This window comes from Stylophora pistillata, chromosome 5 (assembly GCF_964205215.1).
Source record: "Stylophora pistillata chromosome 5, jaStyPist1.2, whole genome shotgun sequence".
NCBI classification, from domain to species: Eukaryota; Metazoa; Cnidaria; class Anthozoa; order Scleractinia; family Pocilloporidae; genus Stylophora; species Stylophora pistillata.
Genome location: NC_142523.1, coordinates 1,414,378 through 1,428,539, shown reverse-complemented (window position 1 = coordinate 1,428,539; position 14,162 = coordinate 1,414,378). Strand labels below are relative to the sequence as shown.

General features: G+C 40.0%; 2 protein-coding genes across 2 annotated transcripts in view; one reads left to right on the top strand and one right to left on the bottom strand.

The window, feature by feature from the left end:
- Positions 1-131: 131 nt before the first annotated feature.
- LOC111330774 (uncharacterized) lies at positions 132-5,623 on the bottom strand. Its single transcript, XM_022935715.2, has 7 exons — positions 5,229-5,623; positions 4,014-4,120; positions 3,527-3,607; positions 2,570-2,683; positions 2,038-2,103; positions 1,644-1,747; positions 132-1,287 (listed from the first exon to the last, which is right to left on the bottom strand). The coding sequence occupies exons 1-7, from the start codon at positions 5,461-5,463 to the stop codon at positions 792-794; spliced, it is 1,203 nt and encodes a 400-aa protein (XP_022791450.1). The 5' UTR covers positions 5,464-5,623; the 3' UTR covers positions 132-791.
- Positions 5,624-9,620: 3,997 nt separating this feature from the next.
- LOC111330767 (filamin-A) overlaps positions 9,621-14,162 on the top strand; it is a 31,531-nt gene continuing 26,989 nt past the window's right edge. The window contains exon 1 of the mRNA XM_022935702.2: positions 9,621-10,173. Within this exon, the coding sequence (XP_022791437.2) occupies positions 9,622-10,173 (552 nt within the window). The 5' untranslated portion in view covers position 9,621. The remainder of the gene's footprint in view (positions 10,174-14,162) is intronic.

The window sequence follows — 14,162 nt, the reverse complement described above, 5'->3', positions numbered from 1 at the left end:
AATTGTTGCGCAATGAAGTGCGACCGTACAGCGTCCCCTCTTGTGAGATGGCATAGGAAACCAAAAAAAACTAGGTAAAGAGTAGGGAGCGGGTTAGATTTATCCTCCTCGTTGAGTATGATTAGCATGAATTAAATCAAGCTTTTTTATTGGTATCGTTATTCCCAAATATCTCCTTAAAAATATCGAAGGAAAATTTCGTTCAGTAAGGCCATATCCGAGTTCGACTTTCTCTTCTTTTGTCACGTTGCGTGAGCTACCTGTAACATACCACCTATAGCTCGTAAACAATACTGACAACTGCGTCTTAGGGGTCGGAATCAAGGCAGTTTCCGCTGACCCAGTTGCGTTCAGGAATGCGCCTCGTTTAGCTCGTAACATTGGAGAACTGCAACACGCAAACGACTGGACAATGAGCAGAACTTATTTCCAGGCGCACTCTGTGGATCCATAGAAATCGGTGGAAATGATTTTAACACAATTCCAAAGTCGCGTGGACGGTGAAAAGAGAAGAGCGCGGGAAAGAGACACATTAAAGAGCGCCAGGAAGATTGGACTTGAAACACTCTGGAAACTTATCATCCTTGATCGATCACGAAAGTTACATTCGGTCGCTGCTTGTCGGTAAACGCGAACAGCTTCCTTATGTTCCACCCTGCCAAAATATATTATTTTTGTTCCTCCAGGTGTTAATTAATCGCACGATAGATCATGCGAGGAAATGGAGAATACCCTTAGTCTAGCAAACAAGGACAACAATCAAAACTTCACGAGTAAACGTGGGTGTGTGATCATACGAAAGACTCTGGTAAACTCCAGCTTGGTCGACCAGAGTAATGAGAAGTATAGCTTCGGTTTGGTGGACCAAACGCTGGTGTGAAACTTGTGTAAAAATCTCTTTGAGGCAAACGATCAAACCCTGTCTCCAGAAGTCCGTTGTGATGGCAAATACACACAGGCGAAGTGTCCACAGTCACGAAGGTGTAACTATAGGGGTTGTCGCTTGTATACGACAGCGGCTTATCTTCTAATAAAATCCCCTCATCGAGGTAGTCGAATTGATAATGTTGTCTTGCACATGGCATTTTCTTCTTTCTCCTCCTGCGCGTGTGTGGTGTTGCGTTGACGCTAACGGCAGTGGACTCTACGCTTCCAATTGTTGATGTATCCAGGTCGAAACCACCATTTTGCTTTCCCAGCGGTAGCGTTCCTCCATTACGTACCCCAACCCTGTTAGGATATTTGTTAGCTTTTGCGTTCTCCTCTATGATCTGCTCATCAACGACACTGCATGTAGTGGAGAGAGGAAACTACATTACTACGTAATAATTATGACGACTTGGCTTCCGGCCATGGTGCCTCCTTTCCCCTCATGTCACGTAACCCCCCCCCCCCCCTTGAAAGTTTACTCGTACATTCATATCTCTGGTGGATAGATGTTCTCTCAAGCAGTGACGTGACCAGAGCTACAACCCAGACCCCTCGGTTCGGATTCCGGCACTCTAACCATAGGTGCACCGTGTCTGCTAACTCCTTAACACTCTCAACAATATTGGTATTTCATTTACACCTCGTCGACATGAGAAAGGAAACAAAAGATTGAAATATTAATGTAAATAACCTATAAGGAAGAGGAGCGTTACCTTCGGAGATGATTGTCATAAACGAGGAAGGCAACAGCCAAAAGCCATAGCAGCAAAAACAAAAGAGGCAAGAGAACCAAGCACACTGCTTCACCGGTTGAAATCTGAATGAGATCACATAGATAGTCGCGTGAGTAGAATATTTGAATTATCACAATCAAGTAAATCAATGATGGCCCCTCTTCGAAACTCTTTCTTTACAGCTTCCGCAAAGGTCTGACACTCGAAACCCAATCTTAAGGGATTTTCCACAGTGATTGATTTATCTTTGTCAAGTGAAGAGTTGTTACCGATGATTATTGTATATACTACTTTTGAATCGGATGGTTATTGCCCCTGAAATGCAAAATGCAAGGGAAGGGACTGGGGAGAGGGCGGCTGTTAGACCTTTTACCTTGAGTATCCGCGCTACGTCTTCTGAACGTTCAGGATCATAAAAACACGAAAATGTATTGTTAACCTGGAAAAAAATAATTTGAAGGTTACCTTTCAAAGGATTGGTAAAGATTTCAGTGACACGCGAAAAAAGTGGAAAAAGTGGAAAAAGAGGCGAAGGTTAATGGTGAACAATAAGCTTCTCTGTTCCAGGTTAAAACATCCCGGCACTTACATGTTGCTTGTAGTAAGTCATCTCCAACTAACCGGTGTACAGCCATACCCTACCCTCCTCTGGTTTTCTTTTGGAGGGTAGAGGGGGCGGCTGTACACAAGCTATCTTCACCAGGCATTAATTTGTATTCGAAATATCTTTTGGAAAGCTTTCTTCGACTAGGGTGAACATTTTTGAACATGACAAATGATGCCTTCACTGTTGATAGCCGTTTGATGACAGGTAGAGATCGGCGCGAGTATTTCTTTGCTAATGAATCGATCGCATCAAGTAAATGCCACTTCGAAGAGTCGCAAACGCTTTAACTATATCTTACCGTTCCATATAATTCCATATATGTTTGATCACATTCCTCCATGGTTAAATCTGAGTCCCAAGCACACGAGCTGTATCTTCCGAACAGGTCGCTGTTACCAAACGTAAGAGAACACTGTGAAGAAAAGAATGAATCGTCAAATTTAAATCTCCATCCATGAAGGGAGAAGGAAAGTTTCGAAAAATCCAAGATTGCTGCTCTGGTTTTTGCCTGCAAGTAGCACTTTGGCACACGCGATTCTTTGTGAATACGAGACCTTGAGAGATCCAAGTCGGTGAGGGGTCTACAAAAGGTCTACAACTGATAATTGGTGCCAGATCCTTCGCAATTCCGACGACTCGTTTCAAATCTTCCCGCGGGCGGGAAAACGTGTGCCTTACAGCGCTAATAATGGTTTTACCCTGGTGTCACTACGCTCTCTCATTGGTTAAAACAATTCGCAACCCCTTCTAAACCAATCAGATAAAAGCTTGTGTCCATTATTCGCGTTCCCACGATTTCCTTTAAGTTTACTTACGGTAACATTGAAGTATTTATTGAGAGTGTCTCAATGGCTCCAAGGAACAATCCATAACAACTCCCCCCCCCCCCCCGTTTCTAGTTCCGATTGATTGTTGAGGTAAATTTGGTTTTAGTGTTTTTGAAAGTGCTCTATAACTTGGAATAAGCGGTCAATACGCATAACTGTGCGTGATAGGAAGGAAAGAGACTTAGTAAGGGATCCGGGACAGGTCTGGAGAGAAAAACGGAATGCACATAGAACTCCTTACCAGGCGACACTTGCTTAGCTTACAGAGCTGTCTTGGGCCCTAATGTCCAAAAGGAAAGCTTTCAACAGGTAAGTTTCGGACCATTTCTGTTCTCAGTTATGGGAACTTGAAAACCTTTCTCCTTTAATTCGAGTATCAGGAAAATGTTTGCACTCAAAATTCTTTACGAAAACACAAGTTCTACAACCTTCTCGCAGAAAGCCAAAGCTTGCTCGTTTTCCATGAGAACCGCTTCAAACTTTGCTGTTTGGTCAACATCGTACGCTACCTAAAAAGATTCAAAGCACATATGTAATCTGAATTCTTTTATGAAACCTTTTTCTAAGGAGCGTAACAAAGATGCTGAAGAAAACCCAACCAAAACCAGTCAAAGTTATTTTTTTTCGAAGGAATTTTATAACCTTGCCTCGATTTCACGTGATAGGTTCAGGTTGCTCTCATTGCTAATGAGCGGGCAGTGCCTATAGCACGCGTTCACAAGCTTGTCACGCAAATCGCGTGACGATAAATTTAAACATCGATTTTCTCAAATTCCCACTCTTCGATACTCCGCTGGTAAGAATAAAGCCCCCTGTTGGTTGGGTTTTCAAAAATATCATTCATTAACACAACCCTTCCTTGAGATAAACAAAGATTTCACTTTAAAAAAGGTAAAAAGAGGTTACAACACTTACGAAAATTTTGACGCATGGGCCGAATTTGTCTGTTCGGTGACTGCAGGAACCCTCTTGTAAAGACTCCACGCGAGTTACCAGGCATTCGGTGGAAACTAATCCTCTGCCTGTTGAAGAGTCGTAAACAGAGATATGTTAAACCTCTGGAAAAAATTCAAGTAACTTCTCCACTTATGTCCACAAGGATGGGTCACCAAAGAGTCTTCACTTGTATTGGGTAAGAGCAAAAAATGACAAGGGGGTGGGGGAGAGGCTCGGTGTACCAAGTCCCCCAGGAACGGGGTATTAGAACAAGGAGGAGGGGGCTGAAGAGGAGCTGAACACTTTCTTGCGCAAAAGTGCTCTGAAGCACTTGAAAATATTTCCCTATCGTCCGACTAGACTAACATGATATTAAACTAGTACCTAATATTTTTGAGCTGTGTAATGTTATTGTTTACACTGTCAGATAGCAGACTAGTGCGGTTTCAAAGCTTTCAACATCGATCAATGCGCCAGAAAAAGCACCCACACTCGGGGAAGAAGATAAAGCCGACAGAGGAACGGTCGTCGTCCGCCATCATAGAGCTGACGATCACATGACAAACTCGTCAAGAAATTTTAGAGGATCACGTCATAAGACCACCGTAACAAACGATATTGTACGAGTGCAGCCTACTGTAGAAGCGGTGAACAGAACTGAAAAAATTCCGAAATCATTATAACGTACATCTAATACAGTCTAACGGAACAAAGGCGGTGAAATCGTGAATATTGTGGGTAATGCAGCTTGGAAACCCCTCAAATTGATGTCCTCAAAGATTTCACTTTCCAAACACATGTTAATTTGTTCATTGTATTGCACAAACTACTAGGATCGATGCCTGCAAACTGTACGTATCTTTTCCGGCAACTGAAATGAACCATGAAAACAAAAGCCAATCTCTTTGTAACATTGGTAGAGATTAATGAGCGACGATTTAGCGGTAACTCAAGTGTGAAGCAGCACAAAAACTACGAGAAAATCGACATGTGAAAGAAACCCGCGTCAGTAATCCCGTAGCAAACACAAGTTGAGGACCCTTCGCTAGATGTACGTTTACATAGCTTTCATTATAGCTTGCTTACCTTCCTTGCAAATTATAACCATGTTTACGATTCTGAAATCGACAAGCTGTCAAACGACAAACACTACCGCGCGCTGAACACAAAACTCTCGACAAACTTAACTCTTACCTTGAACATACGGCCGCACAACGTAGATTCCGATTAGTATGAGTAAGATAAAGACGATAACCACACAAGGAAGGCAGAAGCAAAGTGGACATCGCAGTTTGTCGGCAATATTCTCCCGCATAAGTTCATGTTTACTCGCTCGAGAACGTCGTTCAGTTCTAATATCAGCTTTCTCCCATTTTGATAAACGCAATTGAGGCTTTGGCGCTTCATCTGGTCGCACAAAACTCGCCATAAACACGTTTAATTATCCCTGGACGTGCAGTCTTCGATTTTCACCGTTTACCCCTCTCCAATCGACTGTAAAAATGCGGTAAATTTCCTATTCATTTATGAGTGATCTTTATCATACCTATTGAGCGAGACGTTTACAAGCCACTCTAGATTACAATGGCTCAACACAAACATTTGATTGGTGAACGCTATAATAATTAATCAAGCGTGTCACAATTGCAGATTAAATGCTTTGATCTTGTCACATATATAGAATAGAATAATTCATTTCATGTTAAGATGTGGAAAGTGTTTGCCCAACTTCCCAGCCAGAGGCTCATGTTCAAGACGCTCGACAAACTTAAAATACAAAACAAGATAAAATGTGAATTGTGCATGTACAAATATCAAAAAAAAACCTAACGATTAGTACCCTGTAATTTTGGGAACATTTTTAACTATTTTTTTGAAAAAAAAAAAATTGCGAGCTCTATTAAAAACAAATTTTTACTGGAGGAAATAAAAATTTTAAAAATAGTTTGAAATTTATTTCTCTATAGCTGTATGGCTTCCCTGTTCCTATAGATTCTTGATGAAAAAAAAAAGAACAGTTAGAAGAAAAAAGCGAAATTGATAAACTGTTAGCTGTTCGTGTTCGCACGAACTTGCGCCGATGTTCTCTCACTTTTTCTCCGTCTTTGACCGGTATCGGGAGCGAGGAAACAGACGGAAAACAAAATAATGAAAAACAAACAAAAGAGAATGAAATTTACTGTTTTTCAATTACGCAGGTTATCATTCCAGAGGAAATTATCAATCCTTATGTGGACGAGTTGAGTGCAATGACTAGTGTCTCTTATTTCAATTCGTCGGAGCAAAACTCAAACCTGGTGCGCCTCTCGGGTTTCGTTATACAGAAAAAAAAAATGAAAAACCTCGACTGAGCTTTATTTTCAAACCCTTGGGGCTTTTTCCAGAGTCACTCCGGCTGAGAAGTCGATAAACAACCAATGCATTGAAACAAATTAACCTGTGTGGGAGGAGCTAAGGTCAATGTTTGTGGTGACGCTGGAAGGAAAAGGTTGACGCGCGGGGATAGCTCCCATTTTTCTCCCGCCCGCGTGTTCCAATATTTTACTCTCCTCGATTCAATCCCCATTCATTACCCTTCATTCCTCGTTCCCACTTTCTTCTTTTTGCTGCATCCCTTATTTTTTCTTAGATTTTCGATAACGATAAATGCATTCTCTGTGGACTATGTCCAAGTTAAATGTTTGCCTTGCATCAAATAAAATATATAAATAAAGTTATTGAGTGACTGGGTGTTAAAAGTTTCTTTCATTTCCTGTGGGCACTGGGCAGCATTCGAAAGCAAAAGAGAACGTGAAAGCGGTGTGAAGACCGATTTTGTCTTTAAAATGTTTTGGTTTTCGCAAGATATCTCACCGACAACGTAAAAACACTTCAATGAAAAAAATATTTCATGAAAACGTACACAACTAGGATAATTTGTTTCCCCCTTCTGTAGAACTGTCCTCGACTGATTCTATATATCCAATATTTTCTTAAATAAAAGTCGTTAGTTATAAAATCATGATCGTGAGCTAATGCTACGTCTCTAGCGTCTATACTTCTGGCAATTTGTCCTACAGGAATTTTTCCAAGAGACGAAAAGCTAGTGTACATTTTTGCCGGTGATTATAACGTCTGTTTCGAGCGGGTGGTTAACAAAATCAACCAATCACGTTCGAGCTGGTAAACGTTGTTTGGAAACGACGCTTGTTTAACTAATTATCCACATGAAATATGAAAAAATTCTGGAGTTTTCTTACAGCTAGTTCACTCTGTCATGAATTCCTGGCGTCGGGTTTAGTGGTTTTACAAATTATCTAGCTGTCATTTACCAAAATAGGCCCGCTTTGCTTAATTTTGAAACGCACGTTCTTCGAGTTTCATCATTATTTGCGAGTTTTTCTGCTTTCAACAATGTTGGGCATTCCAGGAGCTTGGATGCAACGAAGCGTAAACACAAATTAAGGTAAGAACAAACCTTCTATTAGACTTTCAACGCTCAGTACTCCCCAAAGAGGGTTAATTTTCCATAATTTACTCATGCATTTGCAACTGCATAGCCCTTTTTCCTCTTTACAATCAGTCGCGAGGAGCCATTTCATACTGAATTCTGCCGACCCGATGCAAACGGTTTATTTTCGGGTATTTACAGCAGCTTTCGTGCTAAAGTAACCTGCTAGCGTTATGTTAGCGTCGGTTAGCGTTGTATTTTTACCTTTTTGTGGAATGCAAACTCCATCGTATCAGCGAATTCAGTCAGCTTGGTTTTGAGGGGCGTCGTGGGAGCGCAGATAGTTTATTTAGTGAGAAGTTCGTCTAAAAAATAATTTATATGGCAGCTCGATTCAAGTTCAACGTCGAATTTGGAGTTTAATTTTGAAACTAAGTGTAGGTGGGGCATCTGCTATGAACAGTAAATGGAAATTCGAAGATGAAATCACGATGAAAGTCTCTCTAAATCCCACAGTTGTTTGTCACGGCTTCCTCGATACTGAGCTTTTCAATCGCAACTCACAAAGAGCCCCTGTTCTTTTCCATACAAGTCTTTTGAGGGGAAATCTCTATTATCAGATAATTTATTGCATTACACTACTTAATGAAACTATCAACTGAATCTTAATTCATTTTTTTTTTATCGTTTAACAATCAAACATCATAGTAGATTGTGTATGTGGAGCAGTTAACAAACATTCTACAGTTGTCTTGAATGCTGGTTGTCTTAATGATCTTAATGGTCTAAATTTTTCTTCTTCTAGTATAGAAAAATAATTAAATATATCCTTAATAAAGCAAATTTTTGACACAAATTTTGCTAGATATATTTGTTTTATCCACGAAAAACATAGCCATCCTAAGCGTTGGAACATCTGGAAAGGGCAAACTCAGCGCTATTTTTAATTCCAGGCTTTCTTTAATGCCAAGGGCTTGTTTCCAAAACATTCGTACCACTTTCCATTACATTAATCTATTAATTAGATTCCAAACATCGTTTTTGCACTCCCACGCTTTCTAAATCAAGCTATGACCGAGTAAATGGAGAGACTTGTTATTAAAAAAAAGAACTAGTAAATTATTCCGTTTTCCTTACCCACAATAAAATAATTAGCAAGTGGGCCGGCTGATGTTTATAGGAAAAGTTAATTATTAAAAGTCATAGGAGTCGTGAGCTTGGACCTACTCCTAAACCATTGACAAATATTACTTTAAGTGAAGGCGTTGTATTGTAATAGAGGTTAACATAGAAAATAAACCGAATTAATAGAAACAGGTAAGCGAAAAGAAAAGAAATTGTGTTCAATACTGGAATGTGAATGAATTGTTTTCGGACAATTGTAATGGCCGGCAGAAACCCTTAACTGCATCCTCGGGCATGGACATCAGGACGTGATCATTCCTCCAAAAGAACAAGATAATTAGGCGGCTCCTTTTCAAAATTTTTTCCGTCCACAATTTTAAAGACACAAAGTCGGCATCACATTCAACCACTTAGAAGAGCGTTTTTAAAGTTGCGTTTCCAGAGTTGTTTGAACGGTACGCCTCACCGCATAAATCTAGTTGCGATTTTGGCTGTGTTCACAGAAATTTTATAATCAGATCGGGATCGAGGAACTCCCAGATGCTAAATATTCCTTTGTATAAAACCGCCACAGGACAAAGAACTTTCTACTTCATGTTCAGGAGAGTCAAATTCTGGAACTCATTAGACTCTACTCTTAAGTTGAAACCGACAACGGACTTCAAACGTTGACTGAAGAGATGCCCTACCTCAAACTTTTTAAAAGACTTAATTGCTCAATGTTTTTGTTATTTAATTTATTTATTGAATTAATTAATTTGATTATGTTATCATTTTACTAGTTAATTAATTCATTAATTTATTAGTATATAATTTTAATTATTTCTTTATTCGGTGAAAAGTCCATTTGGGACGAATAAAGTCTGTATGTATGTATTGAAAGGCAGAAATAGTTGATAAATTAATCATGTTATTTGGTACATAGGAAGCTCAATGTTTCTTCGGGAATCCTATCGGCACCGCCGCGCCCCGGACACTAAATGCATTTATTACTTTTCGAATACTCACTTCAGCCTCTTCTTGTTTTAAAGCATGGCCTCTTACAAATACGAGAATGACGCAGTCCTCGATCGGAATCAGAACATCACACGACAGCCTGCCAAAGTTAGCCGAGTAAATGTCTCCGATGACGAAGGAGACCGAGAAATATCGTCGGGATTCCGTGGTCGATCCCAGAGCTTAGAATACCTCAATGAACGAGAAGAGACTGAGACCATATCTAGGTCAAAAAGCCTCAGGGATGTGGATACGGGAGATTTTGACAGCGTCAAGGCTCGGGTGTCCTACGTTGATAGCTGGAACCCAGTGAATCCCGTAGGGCGGGGTAGAATAGCGAAAAAGATTCAAAGCTGGGAGAATTTGGACGCCGACGGAGACAACATGTCGAGAGGCACAGAAAACGGATACGACAGAAGAAGCTACCATAGCTCAAATTCTTCACGAAAGCAGAGTTACGAGGGTTACGCTAGACATGGGTCGGTTGCCTCGGGAGGATGGAGGGACGAAAGGTATGAGCAGTATGAAGGATACAGCCAGGAGACTTCTGCTTCGTATGTGTACAGCGACAGGGACCTAGATGGTCAGGTGAGGAGATCAAAGAGCACCATATGTGCGCTAAGTTTCAAAGGAAAATTTCGCGTCTGTTTGGCTGCTGATCGGTAAATATCGGAATTATCAAACGAATAAAAGGTCTGATAATTCTTCTCATTTGACCTGATTGTCTAAAAGGGTTTCATGATAATTGGTAGGGAGAGTGCCGATTTTCTATAAACGTGGCACGTTTTTGATTGACACAATACTGGATGGACAATAATAACAGACAAGGAAATTCAACTGAGTTTGAATTATTAAAAGGAATGAAAAAATTAATGAATCTTTTATGATTTAAAATATCAGTTGGGCTCGTAACCATATGCCTATCGTTGGTCAAATTCAGAGATTTTTCTTGTCAACGAATTGCGTGTCTATACATTCTCTGGATCTCTCTAAAGGCTGGTTTTCAAGTTCCATTTAGGTATTGACATAATCCATTAGAAGCTCAAATCATTTATTGCGTGGCAACACATTCTAGAGGTAGTGGGGTTGGCCTTTTTCACACAATTTGTCATCCATCTCGAAAAATTCACTTTGAAAACTATCAGAGGAAAGAACTGAACGGTACAACACGTTTAGTGGCTAAAATTGCCCGCGCATTTGCGAATACTGCAGTTGTCAGGGGTGTAAACGATCTGAATTGTTACCGAAACATCCATACTGATTTTTCAGCCACTTTGTTTGATTTTTCTTCTCAGCCTGTCCTTGACCCATTGTAATGCTAAACAGGAATTTGACAAATAAACAGTGAAACGTTTGTAAAACAAATTCAACAACAAAGTTTGTTTGAGCAACAAATGCTCGAGACGATTTGAGCGGTGTAGCCCAAAGTAAAAAATTCTAAATTCTAAATTCCAGGCATTTTTCATATCATTTGGAAAAAAATGCTTTTCAGAAGAAGACAAACTTAAAGGAAAATATTTAATTAGGAAGAGCCTCTCGTGAATCCCTTTTTTTTGTTGTTGAATTAATTTCGATGTAAAACTTGTTTGGAGAAGACCTCGTCGAATTGTAAACTCCTTCGAGGTCGATGTTTGGTCTTGTCACGCAACAAAACTGTACATCTAAAACTGAAAAACGCGTTGTTAAATCTAGACCACATTGCCAAAACGCCGCGAAATAAGCAGCCTCAAATATTGAGTACTAAATCTGTGGATAGGACATCCTAAAGCAAAATTGCCTTTCGCCGATTGTCATGCTATGTCACGCAACGCTCAGCCAAAAGTACCAGCTATCCGGAAGGGATCACTGGTTGAAATGTGAACACAACGATGTGATGTTGTAGAACTTGTTTGCAAAGCTATTTTAAAGGAGACGCAATAGTGTTAGTTATACTGTAAAGTCCTTATAATGATGACAAGGAAAGCTTCTAGTTTGTTCTTAGCGATTGCAAAATCTATCAACTCCTTGTTTCCTCTAGGTAGTTCCTTCCTGTGTCGCATCTTTCAATTCAATGCAGGAAGGAAAATGGGGGACCTAATTATAAAAGAAGTCGAAGTCTTCTTAAGCGCTTTACTCACGGGAAGGAAAGCCTTTTTCTTAGGGAAAGTTAGAACTTCATGCAACACCCCTAAAGAAGCGTGGTCAACGAAATAAAACTTCGTTTTGCTCGTTTTTCGGTCATTACGTGACTCTTCTGTATCTCTAAAGGGTCAGTCACAATGAGTGTTTTTCAAGGACACTTTCTGATTGAATCAGATCTCAAGAAATTTAATCCAGATTTTTCGCAGGATTTTATGACGTGCAAGGTTATTTCCCACGCGTAATATTACTGCCTACTCCCACGCCAAGAAAGTGATCTTTATGGAACGCTTAACTTCTTTGTTAAATAACTATATTGCTAAAAGTTTACACGAATCAATATCAATCGAGGATCAATAACAAAACAAATTATCATAAAGGATGTAAAACGCCCGATTTTGGTAATATTGGCCAGATTAAAGAACGACATCCACTGTCTCTCTCCCACTGTTTTGCTCGCCACAACTGGCTGAGAGCCTGAAAAACTAAACATTCAAGTGAACGAGCATGCAACGAATATCGTAATACTTAACGGATAGTTCTTCAAAGCAAACATCGTCCTAAAAACTGACGCAGTACACAATAAGACACTTAAGAACTTGCCGGAATAAAATTTTTCTCTAACTCTCTGGAAAGATTTTATAAATCACATATTCTTAAAAAGAGGTTCATGACAACACAAACGGTTTTCAAAGGCATTTCAACGCGCGGCAGGTGATGACGCGGTACTTAATTTCAAAGTAGGGCCGGGGTCACAAGGGGTCATAAATATTTTTCATCTTGTATTCACTGTCATAGAGGAAGAATTGGAATACAAGATAATCAAATTCAACATTTAGTCTCTGGGTTTTGTGTATCAGCAAAAGCGTTGAAAATTGGTTAAGTTAGTGCGAGGGATGCTGAAATAAGGGTTTGCCGAAATGGTATATTGACATATACACTGACTAATAGTAACATGAAAACAGCTGTCCTCTTAACATCATTGGAGTCTCAGAAACCTTTTAATACACAGGCTAAGAAAAGACACTGAGGTGATTGCTTCATCGTCAAGTTGAAATTCGTGTACCTCGCACACGCCCAAGAGTTCAAAAGATCTCCTTCCCAGTTTTTCTCTTTCTGACAAAATGAAAGACCTTGGAAACAAGGTTGGTGTCTATGACATCACCGAGTCAATGGAACTAACAGTCAAAATAACTTCAATTGTCGAACAGAGAATCGCCTAGTCGTAAAATAATTTACTGGCAGCTTTTAATATTGGTGTACAACCTCTGCTCGCTCGGACTTTTGAATAGTACTGAATTAGGATTGCTACGGTGCAATATTTATTTTGCAACATGCGTTTGCTTGACTCAAGGGCATTTGTTATCAGAGATGATTATTTGCCGATAGAAAAAGATGATCCTACAACGGCGATTTTTAAAATCCAAGAGTTGAGATCATTTCTGAGATCGCCGTCGTAACATGATCACTTTATATTCAACTGCCCTTAACATGCTCTCCTGGAATTCTCGCTGAAAGCTTAGTTCACCTTGATGCAAAGTCCCTGGGATAAATAACCGAGGAAGGGGATATCCCTTCGCCAAGCTTAACGTGACCGTTGTGCTAATTGGAGTGAACCCTTTCGAGTTACAGATTCTGCGACGAAAGTTTAGGTAAAAAAATGCACTGTGTATTCCCGTAATTTTTTAGGAATATATGTTTTTTTTTTAACTTGGATAAAATCTGCAGAGCAAGAGTGTTTTGAAAAGCGATAATTTATAAGTATTGCTCCCCAAAGTGGGTGGCGGCCATCTTGCTGATGATACTCAAAGTGGCCTGGGGAGTGGTCAACAATCGACGAAGAAAGGCCGGGGAGGGGAGGTGGAGGAGGGAAACTGGAAATAGGCCTCGAAGTTCATACTGAGTGCCCACTCTCACCCCCAGACGCAGCAATGTCAATGTTACACTTGATTACCCACTGGGTTGGAATGACAAGCTTCATTATAAACAAGATACGGCAGGAGATCTAGCAAGCTCTGCCGCATGAGCTTTTTAAATTAAAGATCCCCATTTAATTATAGTATCATTTGAAATAGTTTACTAATAATAGACGGCGGGTATTAATGTCTTTCTTATCGATCAGAGATTTGCAAATACACAATTATTTTATTATTTTAAAGGTTATTATGATCAGTGTTAGAACGAAGACTCTTTAAGACTGTTGTTAGAATGGATCATGTTCACTATAGGTTGTGTTGGTCGGCTCTATCGCCCCAATAGGGGCCGACACACGTAAGCAGCCAACATAACGATTGAATATAGGCATGATCCGCTAGACTAAAGCGCAAGTCTGAAGAGAACACAGTATTGTGAGATGGAACGTCAATTTATCGGAGAGAATGTCTGTAAAATTACAGGAATTCGATCGACAATATAGGGAGAGATTTGGGATCTTGACTCAAGTAGAGTTACAGTTTGTA